This window comes from Vicia villosa, linkage group LG1, assembly GCF_029867415.1.
Source record: "Vicia villosa cultivar HV-30 ecotype Madison, WI linkage group LG1, Vvil1.0, whole genome shotgun sequence".
NCBI lineage: Eukaryota > Viridiplantae > Streptophyta > Magnoliopsida > Fabales > Fabaceae > Vicia > Vicia villosa.
In genome coordinates, this window is record NC_081180.1 from 28145769 (window position 1) to 28171538 (window position 25770).

The window sequence follows — 25770 nt, forward strand, 5'->3', positions numbered from 1 at the left end:
TATTTATTAAAAAAATAATTAATTTTTTTAATAAAATATTAATTGTCTTTTTTAATTAGAATATATTCATCTCTACCTTCCATACAGTACCTTGAGATAAATATTTTTTGGTTATCCAACGATCAATTGGAGACCTAAAAAATTATATAATCAAAATTATAGAATGAATAAAGTTTTATCGTCCAATATAATCATTTAATTTTATTATTTTATTATAATCAATGTTGTTGTTTAATTTTTTTATTTGAAGTTATATGAGTGAAATAAATATTTTTAATATTATTTATTTATTAGCAAAATAACTAATTTTTTTAATAAAATATTAATCGTCTTTTTTAATTAGAATACATTTATCTCTACCTTCTATACAATATCAACAAATATACAGTACCTTGACATAATTCAAATTCAAATGGAGAAATAATTGAAAATAAACGAAAAAGATTTTGTATAGAATTAAAAATTAAAAATTAAAAATTAAATAATAAATGATATTCAGAATTGATTCAAAATTTATTATATGTTAATTGAGTAAAGGACTAATAATAAATATTTATCAATAATTGAAACGTTATGTTTACCCATATGCATCAATATCATTACCAAATAATTATATATTTGAATGAATTATTTATTGATCAACAAATCAAATAATTAATTTATTGTCAAAATTGCTTCATTAATCTAAACTACTAACAATAATACTATATAATAATACTAAATATAGTTTTATCTATAAATATTATTTATTTTTTATGTTCTTTTTAAAAATATATGCAATATATTAATTATAATTAAAGATACTATTAAAGTATAATAAAAGATATTAAAAACTTCAATTATCAAAAAATGTTAGTAATTTTTTATGATAAAATTTTGGTGAATTCTTATCTACCCAACACAAAAAGTTGGGTAGAGTTACCTTTAGTGTAAAATGCATTGAAAACAACCAAAAAGTGTATCATTTAATAAATAATTAAAGATGATAAAATTAAGGCTAAATTACAGTTTTGGTCCCCCTATTTTAGTGTTTTCACGATTTTAGTCCCCCTGTTTTGTTTTTAAACACTTTTGGTCCCCCATCCCCACTTTGGCTACAAAAAACGCCTATGTGGCACTTTTTAAATTACGTGGCATGCTTCTTTCGTTCATTTTTTTCCATGTCATTATAATTAAATATTAAAATTATAAATATTAATTATAAATTGGTTATTTAAGAAAACATGTTCTTCTTCGTGTGTTTGAGAGTGCTAGGGTTTCAGAACTTAGAAGTTGCGCCTCTGTCTCTTCTTCATCGTGTTTTCAGGGTTTAAGGGTGGCACACACTCACTCATCTACTTTGTTCTTCCGTGTTTCATTGCAGTCCATCATTCCTATTCTTCTTCGTGTGTTTGAGAGTGCTAGGGTTTCAGAGCTAAGAAGCTGCGCCTCTGTCTCTTCTTCATCGTGTTTTCAGGATTTAAGGGTGGCACACACTCACTCAACTACTTTGTTCTTCCGTGTTTCATTGCAGTCCATCATTCCTATGGCATCTGAAGCATTTAGCATTTCAAGCAACCTATCTCATTCTAGGAGAAGAAGACTGCAGTGTTACTGTGGGTTGGACGCCCCCTGGTTACTTCTTGGACATCTCAGAATCCAGGTCGAAGGTTCTATGGTTGTGGGTTATACAAGGTAATTCAAAATCCCTAATTTTTTTCATCCTTGTATAAATGTTTTAATTTTCTCAATCACTGAGCAATGGTCGTGTGTTATACAGTTACAGGGAAGGAAAGGATGTGCATATTTTGAGTGGTACGATGAGCAACTGGAAGAACGTTCAAATGAGGTCATCAACTCATTATTGAAGAAAGTTAACAATTTGAAGAAGGAATTATTGATAAAGAAGACTGATGACAAGTTGAAAAAGAAAGTCAAAATTTTAGTTACATTTTTGGTTTTGTCTTGGGTTCTGATATTAGTGTTGCTGCTAAAAATTGTGGTTGGATAATGTATTGTTGGTTGGATAATGTATTGCTAGTGTAATGATTATGTAATATAGGTGTAATGTATTATCAGTACATGGTTCTATGGATAATGTATTATCAGTACATGGTTCTCAAAATTATCAATTCGAGTTCATCTATTTCAAAATGGTACTATACTGATTAGATTGCTTATCAATACATGGCTCTATTTCTTATGGTTCAAAAAAATATCAGTACATGAAAGATCCGTTTACTGTATTATCAATTTCAATTACATGGTTAAATTTCAAAATAATAGTAAGCTGCATTGCTTAATGAAAGATCCAAAAATGCATTCAAAATAATGGATCAATTTCAATACATGGTTCAATTTCAAAATAATGGACATATTTCAAAATAATTGTAAGATCCAAAACTGACAGTAATTGTAAACTGCATTGTAAGTTGCATTGTAAGCTGCATTGCTTAATGTAAGATCCAAAATAACTTTCAAACCAAGATTTCCAAAATAACTGTAAGCTGTTTAATGTAAGATCCAAAATAATTATAAGTTGCATTGCTTAAATACATTTGCCCAAAAGGATTTCCTATCTAGTTGCTATCTATTACATTGGCCAAAAGGATTTCCTATCTAGTTGTTTCTTGTGTTAGAGGCGCCTGCGATCCTTGTGTCAAAACAGTAGGCGCTTCATTGGTTGATGACTTCTTTTGCTTCTTTGTTCTGGTATTTTCTGATGATGATGCTTTCGTCTGCTTCTTTGTCTTATTACTTCCTTTGGGCAACTGTCGATCCGCCGCTGTCTTTCCCTTGCACGTCCTTGAATTGTGCCCAAAATTCCCACAGCTTTTGCACTTGACAGTTGTCAAGATTCTAGGTAACACATTGCTTAAATTGGGCTCATCATTAGCCTTGTTTCTTTTCTTTTTGGGTCGTCCTGGAGCTCTCCTCATGACTGGTGGATTAATTGGTTCACCTTCTGTTGTTGGCCAAAGTCTTGGACCATTCGAAGGTAGAACAATATAAGAGTATGTTGCCATGAAACTTGTTTTCCTGTGCACAATATAAGAGCAGATTTATCCAGTTCAGTATAACACCAGTAATAGCAAGAGTTTAGCATTCAGTTCAGATCAGTATACACAGTTTTTACACAGTTTTTCATTAATCAATATCAGTCCTTATAAGAGGCAGATAAACTATAACATAGGCCATCCTTAGAATCTGGTATAACATTCAGTTAAACTATATTTTCGAAGATAAACTAGAAGTACATAGGCCATCCATAGTACAGAGGCATATAACATTCAGTTCAGCATACCTATAACATTCAGTTCTATAACATTCAGTTCAGCATACCTATAACATTCAGTTCTATAACATTCAGTTCAGTATACCTATAACATTCAGTTCTATAACATTCAGTTCAGCATAACTATAACAATTAATATACTATGACATTCAGTTCTATAAGAGTAATTATAAGAGTATGTAGTTCAGTATTTCATACCTATAATACTGTGACACAAAAGGAAATGTGTCAGCCTTTTTGTGTAAAATACAACCAATGGCGTGAACACATGGAATGCCGCTTAGAGCCCATTTACGGCAAGCACAGTGATGTAGTTGTAAGTTCACCTCGTAAGTGTCCGTACCATTGGTCACACTAAAGATATTGAAAGCATCATCTCCGTGCCATGTTGGTGTCCAACCACCAGCTTCCCTCTTCAATCTTTCAATAGTTTGTTCCACCCTAGGACAAATATTGCCTCTGAATCGAGTAATGAGATTTTTCTGCTTCACTATCCTTGTTGTAATGTAATGCTTTATACCTTCGAGTAAAGTGATGATGGGCTTGTCTCTATACTCCAATATAGCCATGTTGAACGCCTCACACATGTTATTTACCTGCAAATCACAATGACTGTAAGTGCTGAATGCAGACCTACTCCACATGGCAGCCGGAATGTCCTTCATGTCTTTACAAGCAGCTGGATCGATAAGTTCAATTTTTTTCATGGCTCTTTCCCAATCTGGAACTACGGTTGCCCTAGCTGCTTGCCAGAGTAACTCTTTCATACGTGTGCCAGGGTACCTCTTCTTCCAGTTTCCGTACAAGTGCTTAACACACAACCTGTGTTCTACATTCGGCCCCAACTCAGCAATAGCCGGCACCAAGCCCTATCATAATACAACAATGTTAATATTGTACAACATAATAAAAAAGGAAATAAATAATGAAAAAAAGTAAGATAACAACCTTTTGTTGGTCTGAAATAAAACCATAAGACCTTGGAAAAATATTGTTCAGATCTGCTAATAAAAGATCCAGAAACCACTTCCATGAGTCTCTTGTCTCGGCTTCCACCACAGCATAAGCAATTGGATAAATCTGATTGTTCCCGTCCATTCCCACTGCCGCCATTAGCTGACCACCGTACTCACCCTTCAAAAAACATGCATCAAGACCAATCAAAGGCCTGCAGGTATATGCAAATGCTGCTTTACAGGCCTCCAGACATATGTATATCCTCTCAAAAACATGTCCAACATCAGACATACCACACTTGATTATGACAGTGGTATTAGGATTAGACCTTCTAAGCTCCTCGGCATAATTTCTCAAATATGCGTATTGCTCAGTCTCAGCACCATGTATTAGTTCCAATGCTCTTGTTTTGGCCCTATATGCTTGTGCCGATGACAACTTCACACTCCACTTTTCAAGTGACTCTGCAACCAACCCCTTTGGCCTCATTTCAGGTGTATGTCTCAAGAGTGGTATGAATTTCTTAGCCAACCATTCTGTTGTAGCTTGCCTATTTTTAGCAGTCCTATGACAAGTGTGATCATCAGTCATGCTCACCAACTGCCAGTATTCGTTCGCTACCCTTTTACTAAATCTCATGTAAAAGGGACAGTCCTTATCACACCTAACAACAACTCGTTTCCTATCGTTTTTCGTGATATGTAGGTTTTTTATCTTTTCCATTGCAAATGACTTCACTGCCTCTCTAATAAGACTTTTTGAGGCAAATGACATTCCAAGCTCAAATCTCACATGATCCCCACTTTCGGGCATTTTAAACTTCGGAAAAGTAGGTTCATCACCTTCGTCTTCACTTCCTCGAGGAGTATCAAGTTCATCTGATTCAACATCATAGCCTTCTTGAAAATCAGATGCTTTGGTTGGTTCTTGGGTTGAGGAGACTTGGGTTACATCGTTGTTTTCTTGTGTAAATGTGTGGCTTGGTACCTCGTGTGTCCAATCCCAATCATCCTCAACTAAGTCATCATTTACAAAATCCTCACTATCACCCAAATCATCTTTCTCATCTTGCACATAATCTTCGTCTTCCTCACTTTCATCCTCATTTACTACTTCTTCCCTATCTTCCACATTTATTTCTTCCCTCTCTTCCTCGTTTATTTCATCCCTCCCTTCCATATGTATTTCTTCTCTCTCTTCCATATGTATTTCTTCTCTCTCTTCCATATTTACCTTTTCCCTCCCTTCCATATTTACTTCTTCCCTCTCTTCCACATTTACCTTTTCCCTCTCTTCCACATTCACTTCTTCCATATCTACTTCAACATACTCTCTTGCTTCTTCTTCGGTTAAAACTTCGGGTTCATCTACTACATGCTCAACATAGATATTACCAATATCGTAGCCCTTCATGTCTTCCCCAAATTTCAACACATCTGCATCACTGTCAAGAGGTCTTAGCCCACGCTCAAACGATAATTTTGGGTGATGATACCACATGCCCTTGATTTTTACATAACCCAACTCATTTATAACCTTCATAAAGTCCATATAACACATATAATCCACATCAAATTCCCAATTCAGTTCTTCTACCTTTCCATTAACATAAATCTTACAAGGATACAGAACAAAGTACCCCCCATGATTAATCCTTAACCTAACTACACTTTTTTCAGCAGGCCTATAACAAAAAAACAAACAATTAACAACATACCTAAAACAAACTTCCAAATATTATAAACATGAATGAGCAGCAAAATTTCAGCAACAAAGTACCCCTCAGTTAACGACAACAAACTCTCAGTTCAGCAAAATCTCAGCAAATAATCAATATACTATAAACATGAATTAATAGCAAAATTTCCAGTTAACAACATACCTAAAACAAAACTTCTCCTCTGGCTTAGACTTAGAAGAAGACATTTCTGCATATGAAATCAATTGAAGGTCTGCGGTGAAATTAGGGCTTTCAAAATAAAATTAGGGGTGAAAATTAGGTCTGCGATTGAAGGTCGAAATTACCTGGAGGATGCGTTTTTGTGGGATGCGATTTGGACGCGATTCAGACCTCAAGCCTTGCTTTCCCTTTCGTCATGCTTCGTTCGTCCCCTTCTTCGTCGTGCTAATGGTTCTCAGAAACGCCTACTTTTCTTCTTCTGTGTTTTGTTTTTAAATAAAACAATAAAATAAATAAACATAAATTACTTACTTTTTATTATTTGTTGGTGAAATGACCTGGCATTTGATCTTAATGAAAGAAGCATGCCACGTAATTTAAAAAGTGCCACATAGGCGTTTTTTGTAGCCAAAGTGGGGATGGGGGACCAAAAGTGTTTAAAAACAAAACAGGGGGACTAAAATCGTGAAAACACTAAAATAGGGGGACCAAAACTGTAATTTAGCCTAAAATTAAATGGTGTTATATGATTGGTTGAAGGTACACTACCCAACTTTTTTAGATGGGTAGAGAAGTTGTCCCCTAAAATTTAACATTTATACTAAAAAAAATAGCTATTAATATTTTTTTTTTTAAAAAAAACATGATACAATTATGATGTATATATACATAAATTTCTTATGAAAAACTTACATTTTTCGACTGACCAAAACTACTTATAAAATTACATTTAACATGAGACAATTATGATTGATGAATACATAATTTCTTATAAAAAATGTTATTCTTTTTGTATTTTATATACATTTTTAACCATCACTATATTATATTAATTTACTATTTATAATGACATTGTATGAACCGTGCGAACGCACGGGTAAATGATTTCTTAATTATTTTCTTTATTCTTCTACTAAAATATATATTTTTCGACGGGGCAAAACTACTTAATGTGTATATATTTTATTTACATTTTTAACCATCATTATATTATATTTATTTACTACTGATAGATAAATACTTAATTATTTACTTTATTTTTTATATGGACATATTAACCTATAATTGATATTTTTGAAAAAATAAATCTATTAAATATATTGAAATTTGTCAATTTATATGATTAATCATTATATTTTAAAAAAACTACAATATATTATAATTTTAATTTGAACATAAGTTTGACATTGATACACATAAAGAATTTTTTAGGCTATTATTGTCATTTAATTTTAACCATATTTGAATAAGATATTATCAACATTTGAATATTTGCAGCTTTTACTTTTTGTATCAAAAAAACTTTAAATATTATTATTTTTTGTCAATTTATATGATTCATCGTTATATTTTTATAATATTATATTATAATTTTATTTTAAACATAGACGTATAGAAATTTTAGGCTATTATTGTCATTTAATTTTTAACAGTATTTAAGTAAGATACTATCAGCATTTTAATATTTGGAGCTTTTTCATATAAAAAAACTCTAACTATTAATATTTTTTGTAAATTTATATGATTAATTATTTATTTTTGAAAAAAATTATATTATAATGTTATTTTAAAAATAAGTTTGACATTGATACATGTATATAATTTTTAGGCTGTTATTGTCATTCAATTTTTAACAATATAGCATTTAGTTATTCGCAGTTTTTTGTTTTTTATAAAAAAAAATAGAGTTTAATGGATATGCACTGACAGTGTAAAACAGTTTTACACTGTCATCCAATAGAAAACAAGCAAATTGCCATGTCATTAAATTTTTTTAAGGATTAAAGTGTGATGGAATTGGATACATGGTTGTGATTGGTTGACGGTGTAAAATTATTTTACACTGTCAGTGCATCACCCCTTTTCTCAAAAAAATATACCTATTATTATTTTTTGTCAATTTATATGATTAATCGTTATATTCTTAAAAATTTATATTATAATTTTATTTTAAACATAAATTTTAGGCTATTATTGTCAGTTAATTTTTTACAATATTTAAGTAAGATATTATCAGAATTTAATTATTTGCATCTTTTATTTGTAAAAAAAAAAACTCTATCTATTACTATTTTTTGTCAATTTATATGATGAATTGTTATATTTTTAAAAAATTAAATATAATTTCACTTTTAAAAAATTATTACACAGCGTTGTCGTGTTGTCTTAAAAATATAAATATTTAATCCGTTGATTTATCAAAATGACTGGTTAATCGGGTTTTATAGGTACCATTTGTTCAATACTTATCTGATACAACAATCAAACCAGGTGGGTGATCCATTTGGCTATTCAACCATGACAAAATAATTAGAGGCCTTATTTAATCACATTTTAATAATGACTAATAGTGACAAAGGAGGCCCTATTTAGTTACAATTTTACCCTAAAAAATTTGATGCCCTGTGCGGTAGTCCACCTTGCACGCCCTCAAAGACGGCCCTGGTCGGTTCCCATTGGTTCAATAACTTATCTGATCCAACAATCAAATTAGGTCAGTGATCCCTTCGTTTATTCAATGGATTCGATACCGCTAATCAATTATAATAATTTTATTTTAATACTTTTATCAAATAAGAAAATAAAATAACTAAAATATAATCAAGGTCGACCCTATCAAACTGGAGGCCACATTCTAATTTAAAAATTGGGTCCAATTTTTATTAATAAAATGATTAACCGTTATATATTATTAAAAATTATATTGTAATTTTTTTTTTTAAATTACTAAACGACATCATCTTGTTATCTTATAAAAATAAGTATTTAATCCCTCGATTTTTCAAAACTACTGGTTCATGGAATTTTAGCAATTTTAACTGATTCTTGTCGGTTCCCATTAGTTCAATAATTTATCCAATCCAATAATTAAATCATATAATACCCCAAGTTTTCTTAGTAGAGAATGACAGCCAAGAAATAAATATCTATTCTATGATCCTAATGACAATCAAGAATAAAGCTTGGGGTAAGAATAAAAGGGCATTCCTAAAGAAAAATAATAATTAAAGATTAACTGTACCAACAACGCTTTAAAACGGCATTCCTAGAGTTCGAATCGTGTCTCCAATATGCATAACCACCATCAAAGCAACAAAGCTTGCATTGCATTGCCTGATTATGATTTTAAGTTGCAGTTGTGGGTGTTACAATGTGAATTTTTATAAGGAGGTGTTTGAAATACAATGTTAAAAAACACTTAATATTTAATTTTTTTCATTACATGAGAAGTAAGGTGGGTTTTAAGATTCTAATATTTTAATTTTTGATGAAAATACTTAAAGAAACATTATTGAAATTGTATGATGTGGTTTCTAATAAAACCAGAGGCGTAATTTTAAATTCACATCGCAATTGTGGTCTGATACAGTTGCGAAGGCAACCACATCCTCAACATTACGGGTACAATTGCGGCTGCGGACCCCAATTTAAAACCATCACCCTGATAGCAATCGATAGAAACAGGTACCATGTAGAATTTGTAACTTAATAACAACTGATTTATTGAATAATTCTTTTGGAAAGGTTCCCAAATCAGAGACAATACAAACAAACACACTTGCACAAAATTGAAATTACACAGGAAATAGACATTACAGACACGGTCTCCTCTGAGGGTTCCAAAACCTTGGAACTCTCCTTATCCAAATTCCACTTTGAATGCTAAGAAGATAACCTCCCTGTTCATTTTCTTTCCCTTTTATTCTTACACAACACACATAGTTGACTAAACATTATTAATAACAAACTGCTCATAGCAGTAACTTCCTCATAACTGATTCATCGAGTTTTAACAGATTTCTCGCTTAAGATGTTTATTAAACCAATCCAATAAGATCTGATGAGCCTCTTCTGCAGGCTTCACAGCTTCCGGATCTGTAGTGTTATACCTCAAAGTCCAACCATGCGAGACATTAGGAAATATTTTCACAAAACTATCCACCTGCACAAACAAAGGGATCCCATGAGTGATATATTTTAAAGGGTATATATGTAAAATGGTAGATAATTATTAACTACAAAAAGAATGGATGATTCACTAACTTCAGGTTTAGCAGCCAAGACTTGTTCAAATTGTTTTATAACCTCTGGAGGAGTGATTGTGTCAAGCCCAGCTCCAAGTATAGCAATCGGAACATTAACACCTGAAACGAAGACTACTAATTAACCACCCGAATACCAACATTGTTTGAATATGCAAATTTTGAAATAATTCAAACACTGAAAGTTCGTACCGTCGATGTCCTCTACTGTGATCGACGATGGATGTGCTAACGCAACAACTTGACTGAGGTTGGATTTCCCAAGCTCACACACAGTCTTAGCTGATAGAAAAAAGAAAACATGTTACATTATGAGAGTTTATAATATAAGTTAGTTGTATTGAAACTTATACAACCAATGTTACTCACCGCCCCAACAAAAACCAGCTGCTCCAATAGTAGAAACTCCTTTACTCTTTAAAGCTTCAATTATGGGTTGTGAAGCTTTAAAACCTTTCTCCTACAAATATAATGTGCAAGCATCAGAAAAATATGTATTATAATTTAATTAAAAGTCACACGATTTATGTACATTCAAAGTTCCAAATTGACATAAATAGTAATATTATTGAAGGCAAATATCTTTATCATAATCCAAGATCAGAGTTACCAAAGTTCTATTAAGGATATATCATTGAAAAAGTACTTACGGGTCGATGTTCTTTCATCCAAATAGGTAAAGGTCTGTCAAGATTCTCAGGATCAAAGGGATCGCCATTGAAGTAGTCAGGAACAACCACATAATACCCAGCTGCTGCAACCCTGTCAGCAAGATTCCTTCACAAAATGACGAGGGGAACAGTCACATTTAGCATCACAAAGAGAGAACTTTCATAGGGCAAACCAAAAGAACATCATATAATTTACCAAAACATCAAATGATCACGAATGCATCACATCTATGAAAAATAAAAAAACGTAGCTATGATCCATGACATAATTCATAGGTAAATAATAGATTGATTGTATTTAGATCATTTCCATCATACCTTATAATAGGTGCTTGATATCCTACAAAATAAATAAAGCTAGTTACGATAATTGAAGTTATATGATTAAGGCAAAAAGTGTTAAAGTATGATGTGGAATCAGGAAAAGCAGTAAAATACCATAAATATCGGAGACGAAGAGAATGGCGATGGTGGAAAGAAGAGAGCCTGTAAGATAAACATCAAGGCCACCAAGTTTTTCAACATGGCCAACTCCACAAAAAGGGTCCAAAATTGGTGGATTAGAGCAGCAAGCAAGGCCTGACATGTTTGTTTCGTTTACTTGCTAGCAAACTGCACTTCCCTCCAACACTACCATTCCATTTCTTATAACAACCAGTCAACCACAGTAGGAAATAACAATAAACTCCATCCCTTTCAAAAATGAAGTAAATATTGTTTGATTAATATTAATAGAAAGAGTACAATTATTGAAGTAAATATTGTTTGTTTGACTTAATAATTTTTTTGCTAACTGCACTTTCCACATGCAATGACATTATGACGCAAATTTTTTGTTATGTTATTCGTGTGTGGAAGCATTTGATTCGTGAACAATTTTTTTTTTTTTATTGTCATTATTCAAAACTTGAAGACTTTACATAAAAACTTCCTAAAATTATAAATTTTACTAGTATAACTCTTTTAATGGATTCTTAATAACCAACACTTTTGTTGTAATTTGACTCCTCCCTTTATTTTATACTCCTATATATTGGACGGCTAACCAACAAAATTATATTCATTTTATAAATTGCATAATTGAATATAATTTTTTTTTTTTAAATTTAGTTATAATTTTATGGCTGCACTTAAATGCTAGTATATTTTATTCTAGATTGCCATGAGTGTTTTTGTGTCTGAAACAAGATAAATTTAGTGCACTCTCTTTTTCTTTTCATCTATTTTATTTTTCTTTGCTATTTATATACTTAGTTCTTTATTGTTTATTGTAAGCATCTTTGTTTATCGAGCTTTGTATTTTATTAAAATTTGGACATGGCGTTTAATCTGATTTTTTGTGTGTTTAAAAATGATAAATGACTATTGTCAAAAAAAAAAAAAAAATGATAAATGACTACAAAATTCGGACATAGCAAAATATAATAAAATTAAAAATTAAAAAAAAATTAATACAAAACCAAAAATTTAAAAAAAAAATAAAAAATAACAGAAAATGAAATCATAAAATTTTATTACTGACAAAAATTTCAATAATAATTCAAATAAAAAAATCAACAATGTTTTGACAATTATTGACAACAACTCTTTTTTTTTGTTATGGCAAATAATAATATAATAAAAAAAGGGTGAATAATAACCAAAATACAAACAAAAGAAGTCGCTCAAGTACAAGCAATCGCAAAAGGCAACAAAAAGGCAGAACAAAAAACATCAAAACAAAATAAAACAACATAAAATAACCCTACCAAAAAGACTCAAGAGGTCCTCATAGATAAAATCCAAGCAACTAACAGAGCACACCTGGCTGAAACCAGGTTAAATATCAAGCCCTAAGATCCACCATCAATAGACCATATCTGATCAAAAGAGTACCAAAACAATCAAAAGGCAAAATCATATTCGAACCAAGGCAAACACTCAATTTACTATAAATGCAAGAAGAGGATAGAGTAATAAAGCCATTTAGAAAAGATGCAAGAGTTCGCATCTGATCGTCCACCTCTTTCGTTGATTTTGTGACTTCCTTAATGATAACATCATTTTAGACTTTTGATATGGACTAGATTGCAATGTGCCAAATTAGAAGATAATCGCCCTTATATTTAGTCCTACCCCTAAAAAAAGAAAAGACTCAAAAAGTACTATAGGATCATTAAGATTTAAGACAACCCTAAACACTTAAAGATATTATATACCACAAAGACAAGATAAGCTCAGAAGTAACAAAGGGATGGACAGTCGTGCGAAAAAGTTATTGTTTTATTCACTTAATGCTTAAAACTGATTACATAGGAAATATATATAGGACAAGAAATTTAATTTTGTAGAATCAAATATTGATTCCCTATAAATGCTATCCTATTCTAAAACAGAAAATAAAATCAAAATTATAATCCTAATTATTACAGGATCTGATTTTTATTTTGTAATCAACACTCTCCCTAAATTTGGCTGGTAGATATCTATCATGCCTAGATTGAATCTGATATTTTCATATGTATTTCTTAAGAGAGTTTTAGTTAGGATGTCTATTGTTTGATTGCACGATGATACATGATCAATTATTTACTACCATTGCCAATCTTCTCCTTTATGAAATATCAGTCAATTTCCACGTGTTTGGTTCTATCATGGTGAACTAGATTCTTTGCAATGTCGATGCCAGCTTTGTTGTTACAACATAAACTTATGATGTAATTGGTTTGAATTCTAATTTCATCCAATATCTTCTTCAGTTGTGTCATGACCCCAAATCCAGCTTCTGCACTACTTCTCCAAGAAACCATGTTTCCCCCCACAAAAGAGCAATAAACAGTAGTTGAATTTTCGTCTGATATACAACTAGCCCAATCTGAGTCAGTGTATACTTCAATATCCCTATTTGAGTTTTTCTTGAAATGACCTCTACCCGGTGTACCTTTAAGGTATTGTAGAGTCTTGTTCACAACTTTCATGTGAGCTTCAGTAGGACTTGACATGTAGCGACTTGTCATGCTCACGATGAATCCAATATCTAGACGAATATGAGTTAAGTAGATTAATTTCCCAACTAGACTTTGGTATCTCTCTTTGTTAGCTTGAGGATTTAATTCGGAGCAGCATCTGCTTATCGATTCCATAGGAGTGTTTGCAGCCTTACACCCAAGCATTCTGGTTTCTTGGAGTAAGACTAGGGTGTATTTCCTTTGAGACATGTATATTCCATCCTTTGTACAAGCTACTTCCATACCTAAGAAATACTTAAGTGTCCCTAAGTCTTTCACTTCTAACTCTCCAGCCAAGAGTTACTTTAAGTGTTTATTTTTCTTATGATCATCTCATGTGATAACAATATCATTAACATACACAATGAATAAAGTTACCTTCACTTCTAATGAGTGTTTAACATAGTGTGATCTGATTGGCCTTGTATGAATCCATCTTCTTTGACAACTCGAGTTAGTATTTCAAACCACGCTCTAGAGGATTGCTTGAGACCATACAAGGATTTTGATGTTGTTTTGCAGTTAGAAAATATTTGACTACTGTTTGGCTGGGTTTGGTGTTGCTAATTAATTATTATAAGATTAAATGATCATGGTGAATTATCATATTGAATAGTAATTAATTAACTCAAATGTTGTTGTTTAAATGGTGTAGCAATTACATGGACTGCACTAAGTGTTGTATGTGCATAATTAAATGGTGATTTAATTATGTATTATTGTCGTTGTGAATGTTGGATAGTAGTTCAGAAGGGGGGATTTCTATTATGTCGTCAATGAATGTTGTTTACGGTCAGAAGGTGGACCTTAAACATTGTTATTGTTGTTGATTTGTATGACATGTATCATTTGTGTCGTGTAGTTGAAAGAGGAAGGTTTACTAGTTTAGAAGGGGGGACTAGTGGCTTGTCCCAAGTTTAAAAGGGGGGCTTGGAGTTCATAAGGGGGCTCATGGGTTTAGAAGGGAGGACCCGGATCTTGAGAGAATCTAATGTTGAGCTGGTACCACATGCATAGTGTTATGTTGTGTCGTGAGTCTCATTGCATATATGTATATGTTGTTGTGAATGGGTGTGAGATTGTGATGATGTTGGCTGTGCATTAAATGTATGATATGTTGTGTGTTTATCTAACCTTGTATTCTTTACACCATTTGATAGCGAAGTTTATTTCTCACCCCTTATTCTTTATGTTGTCCGCCATGGACATCTCGTAGATAATCAGGAATAGAGTTGTTGTTGTGTGTGGAAGGTGACTTGTTAGCGCTATTCTTCATTTTATTTATTGCTTATCGTATCTTAGGAGTTTTAGTGCTCTGAAATTGTAACATTGAGAACGAGACGTTTTGTTATGTTTTTGAGTTAATGTTGAATTATGTGGTTTTAAGTTTAATATGCTATATGAGAAGTTTAATGATATGATTTCCACTGCATGTTGTCAAATGTTTTGAAAGTTTTTGGATGGTTGTCGTGGTGACACTTTAAATTGTCGATTTAATCTATTTACATAAGTTTTGGAGTTTAGGGTGTTACCGCTGCTACAAACGCCCTGTATCTTTTGTGATAATTTCCCATATGACACTAATCTTTCAATGGGATGCTGAATGCATGTTCTCTTCCCTTTTCTTAATGCAATAGGAACAACATCATTGTTATTTAAATTCGTATGAACAAGTTCACAGTTAGCAGCAATTTTACCTGAGGAGATCCCATTTTCTAGAGTCCGGTCAGATTCATCGCTTTGCACCGAAGTAGTGTTTGACTCTACCATATATTTGTTTTTCTTCCTCTTAACTTAAACTTTCCGGCCAACTTCTTATGCAATACTTTCAACATGTGCAATTTCAAGGACATGCTGGGATGGTTTTGTGAGATTATGTGGTTCAGCTAGTGCAGAATTTTCTGGTTCTGCTTGTGCAGAATTTATAGGTTCTGTTTGTGGGATTTCAAGGGCAGGTTCAACCATTTCAAAAATCTAAAAATTAGAATTCTACTGTTCTGTTCAAGTATGGTTGATTTTTAAAGAAGGTCACATCCATAATGTGGTAAAATTTTCTTGTTGTAGCAAAGTAACACTTATACCCTTTTTGATGAGGTGTCTAGCCAAGAAAAACACATTTGATTGATTTGGGTCATGTAGCAAGATTTTCTGTCAGGTTGCGAGACATCCTATCTCAAAGTGGTTGTGACATTTTAGTGGAAAGCAACATGTTAAGCAAAATGTGTAGCAAAGTAACACTTATACCCTTTTTGATGAGGTGTCTAGCCAAGAAAAACACATTTGATTGATTTGGGTCATGTAGCAAGATTTTCTGTCAGGTTGCGAGACATCCTATCTCAAAGTGGTTGTGACATTTTAGTGGAAAGCAACATGTTAAGCAAAATGTATTAACTATCTCTTATTTTTATACCAAACAATGCCTTAATTTTGTATGATAACTTGTTCTATTGAATAGCATTTCAAAAATAATAACATTAAATATGGTAAAAGCAGTTAAATTTTGTTTATATTTTGAACAATCAAATATGACTTCTTTTTCTTTATATTTGAGACTAGAGAAGAAGTATATGTTAATCTTCATCGTTTACCGATTTATTATCGGTTACAGTTTACACAATTCAAAAGAACATTCTATATTGTCCACTTTTATTGTCAAACAATGCATGTCTTTCACCACAGGTAGCAATCTCAATAAAGGATGCATATATTTCAGATAGAAGATTTTGATCAAACAATGATTTTCACTTTACATGTTTGGCAAACCATTCTAGCAAAATTCGATGGGACTCATCTGCAGCTTGTACAGCCATTGCATCTTCAATGTTGTACCTGATAGTCCAACCATGTGAAACTTCTGGAAACAACTTTACATAACTATCATCCTGAAAGGACAAACTAGTTCATTAGCCATACCTCACCGAAAAGAGAATGTGAAAAGTTAGGCAAAGGGATCATATACTACCCCAAGTTCAGCAGTTAGGAGTTGTTGAAACTGTCTGAGGAGTTCGGGAGGACAATATTGGTCTATCTCAGCTCCAAGTATTGCAATTGGAATGCTAACTCCTGAAAGTAGCACCAAATGTTAACTTGTAAGTTACGCGCTGCTAGAACTACAACAAGAAGCAAAAGAGAAAATAGAAACACAAATAGCAAACAATAGACACGGTATTTGTTTACACAGCTTGGTCATGTGTGCCTACTCCTGACTACAGGCAAGTGTATTACAAGTCATATATTACAAGTCATATATATAATAATACGGTTCATATTACAAGAATACTATTAAACCGTACAGCCTCTCGGCGTTCTGCTAGCTCGGCTCCAACGCCCCCTAACCCTCTTTTGCGACTATGAGCCATATTCAACATGTGCATATTACTTAGCAGTGTAAGAAAAGGCAATCATCACATAACATTTACATGTAAAACTTCTTACCCTTGATGTCATCCAAGGTGATAAATGATGGGTGTAGTAGTATAGCAGCTTGGATTAATTTAGACTTGGCAAGTTCTACCACAGTCTTGGCTATTAAGTTAAAGGGAAATGAAATATCAAAATCAAGTACTTGATCAAAATCATATATTTGTTAATCAAACATTGCTATTACAACAAATAAAAACAAAAAAAAGAAACACAACATTGCTATTACAACAAATAAAAACAAAAAAAAAGAAACACCTTTGCGTTTTAAAGCTTCAATTACTGGTTTTGCATCTTCAAAAGCTTCATTCTGTTAACAGAATCTTTGCATTTTAAAGCTTCAAATTCTAAGCAAACACACAAATTATATGTTCACAAAGAATATGTAATCTTTGAAGTAAAAGAACTTACAGGTAGATGATCTTTCAGCCAAACAGGTAGAGGTCTGTTAGCATTCTCAGAAGTAAAAGGATCTCCGTATAAAAAATCAGGAACCACTACATAGTACCCCGCAGCTGCAACCTTGTCTGCAAGTTTTCTTTTCAACACAAACAAAAGAGCATAAGTTTTGCATCACAACTAATAGAACATGTGCTTTTTCATGGACTTCAACTCTGTAATAAGGACCATTTTGCAAAGACTGACATTAAAATCATCCATACCTTAGATTCGGAGCTTCAAATCCTGCAGAATAAGTTGACCATAAATTCATGAATAAAAGTAAACACAGTAGTACATCATAGAATAAGGAATGATGATGATAAATGATAACCCAAGTTCTAAGAAGGGGGGAGAGTTTTAAGGTACCAAAAACTTCAGAAACCATAAGAATGGCAAAGTTGGAGTCGGAGGGACCAGTGACATAGGTGTTTAGACCGCCGAGTTTTTCAACATGGCCTACCCCTGAGTTTGGGTTGAGGATTGGTGCGTTTGAGCAGCATTCAGGACCTGCCATTTTTCTTCTGTAATGTGACTTCTTCACAACATGGCCTCATTTTCTTTGTTTTTGGATTTATAACTAAACCATCAACTAAGATGTTCATCAGATTAAGATTTTATGATAAGACTTTCTAGAGTTTATTGATTATTTATTATTTAGGTGATGACTGAAAGCAGCATAATCTTTAGAGAGGAAAATGTATGATTAATGAATAATCTTCAGTTTTCAACTTGCGTAATCACTGACGTTTTATTGACTTTTGGGCAAGACACGGTCAACATGACTGTTTATTTCATCACCTTTGCAGAGTTTTCTTTCATTTACCATAGAATAAACAAAGAACATATAAGTTGATTCAAGCCAAATATTTAAAATATAAGTCTTAAAATATGTTTTCTTAATATCACAAATTACAACTGTGCACAGGAAGAAACATTATAATTATTTTTTTTACGTATACACGCTGCTGAATCCGTGTCCAATACGAAACAATACAGCATTTATTTTATGGTAAACTGAACATTGTGGAATGCACAGCATGTTGAATACTGCACTTAAAGTTCACACGTAGATACAGGCGCTATCAACTGACAACAATTTTTACTTGAGATGTTTAGCAAACCAGTCCAGCAAGTCCTGATGTGCCTCCTCTGCAGCCTTCACTTCTTCTGCATCCTCTGGTTTGTATCTCACAGTCCAACCATGCGAAACTTTGGGAAATATTTTCACAAAACTTGTCTGCACAACAAAAAATAGGTACGTGAGTCACTAGTGTTTAAAAAGATGAGTCACTAGTTTTTAAGAGGATTGGTTTTGCCATCCAAAAAGGGGTAATGCGCAGCTTGTTGCCCGTTTGCCTTTTATTTCTGTATAAACTTTATTATATATGACGTATCATTCAAGATGTTATTTTTTCAAAAAAGAAAGTAAAACAATTTGACTAATTATATATTCTTGTAACTAACAATATGTGTGTGCGCGCGTGCACATGTGCATACTATGAACCGATAAATATAAGATTAGAATATCAATGTATGGCAGATAACCATAGACGAAAGAAATCTGACCACAGAATTAGCAGTAAGGATTTCTTCAAACTGTTTCACAAGCTCTGGCGGCGAAAGTCTGTCAATCTCAGCTCCAAGTACAGAAATTGGAATGTCAACACCTGAATTTAATATGAACATCTTGGTTGTTAAGAAGTATGTTTCTACTATTTCTGCTCTGTCTTTATTCAATCATTGCAACATGAAAACTGACTTGAGTTTGCAGGAAAGAAGCTCTAAATAAAATAGACCTTTTGCATAATCAACTAACACGAACATAAGTTCAATTAACTGAGAAAATAAAACACAAGTCCATACCCTTTATGTCATCCACAGAGACAAATGATGGATGCAAAAGCACAACAGCTTCAATAAGTTTGGATTTTGCGAGTTCAGTAACAACCTTAGCTGAGAAAAGGAAGTAAATATATAACATTGTGTGAGTTCATTTTAGCTTAGTTGCATTTTAAACATTAAACCTGATCAGAAGCTGAAATGTTTTCATAGAAAAGGAGAGGGGATGCATATGAAATAAGTAGAATGAGGAGCACTCACCACCCCAACAAAATCCAGCAGCCCCGACAGATGTAACACCTTTACTTTTTATGGCTTCAATTATGAGTTTTGCATCTTCAAAACCTTTGTCCTATTAATATAATAATAATAGGTATGTTTCAAGGAATGACGATTTGTAGATTTAATTAGAGACAAATTGTAATGTTCAATCAACAATTCAAAACTGCCAATAAAGGTGAGAGGAAGCGATAATTTTTTTTACACAAACAAGACATCTGCATTTTGTCATGCACCTTCCAAAATCAAAATCCAATAAGAATACAAAAATTGGATTTCAATTTACTAGAGAAACAAAGTCTGTTTTGTTTTTACTTATCAAAGAAAAAAAAATCATAAACAACCAAGGATCGTAAAAATAAGAACTAACCGTTCCATGATCTTTAATCCAAATAGGGATGGGCCTATTAGGATTCTCAGGATTGTAAGGTTCACCATTAAGGAAGTCCGGAACAACCACATAATAACCAGCAGCAGCAACTTTGTCTGCAAGCTTCCTTCATAGCAGAGAACAAACAATATGTTACTTAACAGATGTTTACATTACAATGGACACAATAACGGGAGAGAGAGCGCATTGCCTGTTAAAAATGCATTGCCTGTTAAAAATCTAGTCAAATCTAACATTATGTACAGGAGCATACATCACTATTTTCCTGAAGTGCTACTTTAAATTACAATTATATGTTCTTTCTACTTTGCATATAGATTATCATTTGGTAATGATAACTTACCTGCTGAAATTGAAATTAATATCTGCTATCTAAAGAACAAGAGGAATTACAATTTAAAGAGGTTAACAATCTTCACAAATTCTCAATGATTAATGCATGCAATAGACACCTGAATCAGCCGTACCTTAAATTTGGCGCTTCATATCCTGCAAGAAAAATTGAGCATGAGCAGTTAGTCTAAGTTTTTGGTTAAAATATACAGAATACTGGTTTTGTAATTTTACTGATGGGTGAGAATATCATAGACACAGTATATAAAAAAAGTAATTTGATTCTACAAAAATTGATTTTTAATGAATTGATTATGCAAAATTTGGAATAAAAACTTCAAATTCTAACTTTAAGTTATAATCAATTATAAAGACAAAGATCAATTCTAGTGGCAGCAACCAAACATGTGTGAAGATGAATATTACAAGTCTGAAATCAGTTTATTGTCTCCTAAAAAAGTGGAACAAAACATACTTTAGAGCAAAATATAAAGTTTGACTAAAAAATATGAATATCTAAAAATAGAAAGGATTTGCTCCAAGAGATCAAGAAAAGAGAGGGGGAGATGGTACCATAAACATCGGAGACGAGAAGAACGGCGGGGTTGGAATTAGGAGAACCGGCGATGTAGGCTTGGAGAGCACCGATCTTGTCAACGTGACCAGATCCTGCACTCGGATTCAGTGTTGGTGGATTTGAGCAACACTCTGGGCCTGACATGTTGACTTTCTTTCACACACTTGATTCCTGGTGCTAGAAACCACACGTATCGTACTATCTATATATGCGAGGAGAAATTCTTAGGTATAACCCTAAAAAAAATAGTTTTACACACAACCAATCATAAAATTTTAATTAATTAAAAAATAAAATTTTAATCTTCTTTCATTTTCATAATCACAACCATCCATGAATCCAACTAAAAAAGAAATTAAAATTTAAATAAATTTTAAATTTTCTCTCTCCTTCATAATGAGTTGTCTTATTTCTATTGATTGTTATTGAGAAGAAAATTTTATGTCCGTGTCCATATAAGAATTCCTGTGATTAGCATTGCTTACTTCGTCAACTTAGCATTGATAAACTAGTCACTTTATTCATTGATGTTTTAGTTTCTTTTATAGACTATATACATCAATCATGAACTTTTTATAAAAAGGGTTAGAGTTATATACAACTTAATTTATATAACTGATAATTTATAACTCATATGAATTAAGATCTTTGATAAAATTAATAATTTAATTAATTAATAAATTAAAATAACTTAAAAATATTTAATTATTTTATTTTAAATTAAAGGGTTAAATATGTTTTTGGTCCCTGTAAATAACCCAAAATCTAGTTTTAGTCCCTATAACATTTTCGTTCAAAGAATGGTCCTCATAAAGTTTCCCTGCCGTCAACTTTCATTAACGGAAGCTGACGTGGCATGCCACATGGAAGACAGCTTGACAAAAAGTTTAAAGCGCATTAGATTGAGGGGGTTTTAAACCTCCTCTAAATAATAGCATTATAAGACAACAAAATTTCCCAGCTGAAGCTATGTATACTAATAATATTTTTTCCCAGCTTAATTGATAGTGCAGTGTCAAATTATGAATAAGAGGTGAATGTAATGGGTCACAAATGTTTCCAAATACTAGACTTTTGTTGCATTAATATGGCAGTGGACATGTAGGGGAATATTGCTATGAGTTGCTTACTGATGCAGGTAGTTGAAGATTCATTAGTTTATCCAAATGCTATAGCCAATTGGGTGGTTGATGTTCCAAACACCCAATATGCAACAGGTGTTCCACGTAGAACTAGGTTGTAGTTAATATTAGGAAACAAACTCAAACATTGGAATGAATTCTTATCCTTGATCTATAACATTTAATTAATAAATATGGCTAATAAATTAAGCAAACAAAATATGTGATACTCACGTTTGCTTAAGTTTAATAACTAGCATGTCTATAGCTTAATAGCTTCCAGAATAGGATTAGGCCTTGTTTTCTTGATATGTTCGTTGTATTTACTGAATTCAACACCATGCTTCTTAATCTTCTCATCCACTATATCCCCCTGTTTTGCAATCTACTATAAAGTAGTTATATTTCACCAAATAGATAACTAAAGCTATTGGAAATATGAAACTAAAATTTTTAAGAAATAAAACTTAGTTATTTAATAACTGAATACTTTGTTGCCTTTATTGGTCTTCTCCACCGCAGTTTCGTCATTACCAACAACTTCTCTATACTTATCCCTTATACTAAAGCAAGTGCAAGACAAAGTTGAAGCTATAATTAGCCACTTCATAACTTAACTTTCCTGAACCATAAGTCAACTCTTTAGGAAATTAATGAAGAATATAACTTCATAAACATTAAAAATTAAAAATGGTCCCTTCCTTTCTATCCTATCTCTCCATGGTTCCATGATACATACTCATTTGGTTAACCATAGTCAGCGAAACAAGTTCATCGGTTAACTCGAGAAACAAGGTCAAAACATGTTCAATGTCAATTGCGTAAGAATGTTCTATTTCAACCATATCAGTGTCAGTGCTTCCATGTTTACCCATTTCATTAGGCTTTTAAAATTTTTATCTAGGTTGCTCTTCACTTGATCTAAGTTCAGATTTTTTATTAGATTAGGCTTTTAAATTTTAGTTGTCTATTCATTTATTAATTTCCAAGGTTCACAAACATATTTGAACATTGGGTGTAGTGCAGTGCAGGCACTTGGAATTTATAATGGCTCAGAAGCAACTCAATAGTGCTTTTGATTCTTCCTCTGCGGCGTCTGAAAAAATACGACATTTCATAGCTAAGGATAAGCGAAAAACAGTGGTTGCCATTTTTTTTGGTTGCATATATCAGAGACTGTATTTGATAGTAACATCAGAACTAAGGGTAAGCGAAAAACAATGGTTGTCATTTTTTTAATGAGATTATACTCAAAAATATTATTAGTATACATAGCTTCAGCTGCGAAATTTTATTGTCTTACATCTAATGCTATTATTTAGAGGAGGTTTAAAACCCCCTCAATCTAATGCGTTTTAAATTTTTTGCCAAGCTGTCTTCCATGTGGCATGCCACGTCAGCTTCCGTTAATGAAAGTTGACGGCAGGGACCAAAATTGGAGACGGAAAACTTTATGAGGACCATTCTTTGAACGAAAATGTTATAGGGACTAAAACTAGATTTTGGGTTATTTATAAGGACCAAAAACATATTTAACCCTAAATTAAATTATAAAAGGGAGCTTCTATAACGAGGCCCTAACAAATGTTTATTCAACCACTAAGAAGAGTAAGAAAAGTCATTGGATTAATCTTGATTATACACCTTACACACATCACACCTCTATTCTTTTTTCATCTCCCAATATCTCCTTTTATTTCTATTTTAAGGATTCAAGATGCCACCCTCAAAATTATAACTGACATCCCCTGGCACCCCCCTATTTTTATATTGACAAAAATGTCTTTGTTATTATTAATCTAAAATTAATATTATTTGTTAAAAAAAATTCAGTAAATTTGAAATTTTTGCTATAGAAAATTGAGTTTTTACGAAAAATTATTTGTATTTTACAAATTTCTTGTAGTGAATTATCGGAAATTTTGAAATTTTTGGTGCTGAAAGAGAATACCAGAGTAAGTTATCGAAATTTTTGAAATTTCCGATTTGCCACAAAATCTCTCAGAAATTTTAAAATTGCTTGAAATTTCTGGTATGTCTGCAGATCATGTTCTTTTCTTGTGTGGTCTTGAGCCGACAGCTTCTTCGACAGATTCCTATACACATTTTATGGAGTTCTTCACCACATATACGATACCGTATGTTTCCCATTCAAGTAATGAAGATTTTAATTTTTTTTCCCGTATTTATGAAAGTGATTATTTAATATTTATGTGTTGTGATGGACATATATTTAAATTCCGATCAGAAGTTTTAGCATGGGCACAGGCTACTGGTAAACGACATGGCATTGTTGTTGTCATTATTCATTAGAACAACACATGAGTTATCGTGTGTGTCAGCTTGCCACTTTCCAAATACTAGGCAATCTTGTTCCTTTAGACTCGATTCATGAATTTCTGAGAAAATTGCACATTGTAGAGCATGAGGTTAGTCGTGATGAGAGTGATGCAGAGTGTGAAGAGTGAAAGACATATTTCAGCTCATTGGATATTGTAGGTCATAGGGTGTAGAAGAAAAAGGTTCAATAACTAATGTATCCATCCACAACTTCTATGTGTCTACCGCCAGTGAAGTACAAGTCAAAAAGGGGTGTTAAGAAGAGTAGAAAGAGTTAAGAGATTGGCGTGCATCGTGATCCTAGTCAGTGGGAATATGTCGAGGACTTACAAGGGAGTCCGACTACGAAGAGATCATGCACAAAATCAACAGCAAGTCAACCGTCAAGTATGTTGGCTGACAGTGAACCGTCCACCGAATCTTCACAACATGTTTACTTGTCCAAGTTTCCTGATTTTTTTACATACATTGATGACATTATTGATGTTGTTAAAGATGGAAATTATGGTTTACATGGTATTGCAACTCTACTTGGATGGGACGAAGAGTCATGACCTTTGATTCAGATGCAGTTAGATGCTCAAGTTCATCAACACTCTCAATTGTTTTCCAAGTTGTTATATGACACAGTTTTTACGGTTAGGAATGTGTTACGAGTAGACGACTTGAGTGTGCAGGGTAGAGATAAATGGATGACAATTCCTGATATGGGTTACCCTATTGCTTCTAGATACAATGTCGTTTTTGTCTCCCTTTCCAAAAGACTTAACATCACATTTTCCCCTCTTGCCTTAACTCCACCTATGTATACGAGCAGGCATAAAATCATTGCTATTGGTTTTGTCAACAACAATCACTGAGTTCAAGTAAAGTTGAAACCTGATTGTCCATTGCCTCCCATCACTGACTGTTGTTGCACCCCAAAATTTGCCCACTTAATTTTATTTCTAATGGGCTCATGCTTCCCAATGCATCTACTTATCACACACGGGTTAAACCCCTAAATTTCATTCATTCATACTAGGTCATTTTATTTCATTTGCATATGTGGTTATATGGCCATTCATCTACACCTTATACATTATGGAGTCATTGGTTCAAAGGTTTTTCAACAAAATATCCAGATGATCCTTTGGAATCGAGGTCTATTTCTCAAGTTGATGGTCAAAATATATTCATGGGCATTGAGGTTTGTCT

At 32.6% G+C, this 25770-nt stretch overlaps 4 protein-coding genes across 6 annotated transcripts in view; all 4 read right to left on the bottom strand.

Annotated features, from left to right (window-relative positions):
* The window catches only part of LOC131632527 (endo-1,3;1,4-beta-D-glucanase-like), a 44485-nt gene extending 32949 nt beyond the window's left edge, over nt 1–11536 (bottom strand). The window contains exons 1-7 of one of the 2 annotated variants that reach the window (XM_058903273.1): nt 11284–11526; nt 11164–11185; nt 10825–10951; nt 10544–10634; nt 10367–10456; nt 10176–10276; nt 9610–10074 (exon numbers count right to left, since the gene is read on the bottom strand). In XM_058903273.1, the coding sequence (XP_058759256.1) occupies nt 9922–10074; nt 10176–10276; nt 10367–10456; nt 10544–10634; nt 10825–10951; nt 11164–11185; nt 11284–11431 (732 nt within the window). In that variant the 5' untranslated portion in view covers nt 11432–11526 and the 3' untranslated portion in view covers nt 9610–9921. Of the gene's footprint in view, nt 1–9609; nt 10075–10175; nt 10277–10366; nt 10457–10543; nt 10635–10824; nt 10952–11163; nt 11186–11283 lie in introns of those variants that run through there. The other variant, XM_058903282.1, reaches the window with a different exon arrangement.
* A 1912-nt stretch (nt 11537–13448) lies between these two features.
* Nucleotides 13449–14075, bottom strand: LOC131600200 (uncharacterized mitochondrial protein AtMg00810-like). Its single transcript, XM_058872425.1, has one exon. It carries the CDS (start codon nt 14073–14075, stop codon nt 13449–13451), a length of 627 nt encoding a protein of 208 aa, XP_058728408.1.
* Nucleotides 14076–16449: 2374 nt separating this feature from the next.
* Nucleotides 16450–18408, bottom strand: LOC131632556 (endo-1,3;1,4-beta-D-glucanase-like). Of its 2 annotated transcripts, XM_058903303.1 has the most exons (7): nt 18060–18408; nt 17915–17936; nt 17664–17790; nt 17511–17562; nt 17268–17357; nt 16795–16895; nt 16450–16714 (listed from the first exon to the last, which is right to left on the bottom strand). In XM_058903303.1, exons 1-7 carry the CDS (start codon nt 18205–18207, stop codon nt 16574–16576), a joined length of 681 nt encoding a protein of 226 aa, XP_058759286.1. In that variant the 5' UTR covers nt 18208–18408; the 3' UTR covers nt 16450–16573. The 2 variants fall into 2 exon arrangements, with proteins under 2 accessions (XP_058759286.1, XP_058759282.1); XM_058903299.1 differs by having other exon boundaries at nt 17915–18408.
* Nucleotides 18409–18559: 151 nt separating this feature from the next.
* LOC131632568 (endo-1,3;1,4-beta-D-glucanase-like) lies at nt 18560–21304 on the bottom strand. Its single transcript, XM_058903310.1, has 7 exons — nt 21109–21304; nt 20670–20691; nt 20182–20308; nt 19794–19884; nt 19557–19646; nt 19260–19360; nt 18560–18930 (listed from the first exon to the last, which is right to left on the bottom strand). Exons 1-7 carry the CDS (start codon nt 21254–21256, stop codon nt 18793–18795), a joined length of 717 nt encoding a protein of 238 aa, XP_058759293.1. The 5' UTR covers nt 21257–21304; the 3' UTR covers nt 18560–18792.
* Between the last annotated feature and the right edge of the window lie 4466 nt (nt 21305–25770).

Bases quoted from the DNA above. Each gene is read 5' to 3' on its own strand.
- LOC131600200 (XM_058872425.1), bottom strand. From the start codon at position 14,075: ATGGAAGTAGCTTGTACAAAGGATGGAATATACATGTCTCAAAGGAAA.
- LOC131632568 (XM_058903310.1), bottom strand. From the start codon at position 21,256: ATGTCAGGCCCAGAGTGTTGCTCAAATCCACCAACACTGAATCCGAGT. The intron at 20,309-20,669 runs GTACGGCTGATT...TCTGCTATGAAG, and splicing joins TATGAAGCGCCAAATTTAAG to GAAGCTTGCAGACAAAGTTG. The intron at 19,885-20,181 runs GTTAGTTCTTAT...TTATATTAATAG, and splicing joins GGATTAAAGATCATGGAACG to GACAAAGGTTTTGAAGATGC.
- LOC131632556 (XM_058903299.1), bottom strand. From the start codon at position 18,207: ATGGCAGGTCCTGAATGCTGCTCAAACGCACCAATCCTCAACCCAAAC. The intron at 17,358-17,510 runs GTGTTTCTTTTT...TTAACTTAATAG, and splicing joins TGAAGCTTTAAAACGCAAAG to CCAAGACTGTGGTAGAACTT. The intron at 16,715-16,794 runs GTAGTATATGAT...TTGTCCTTTCAG, and splicing joins TCCTAACTGCTGAACTTGGG to GATGATAGTTATGTAAAGTT.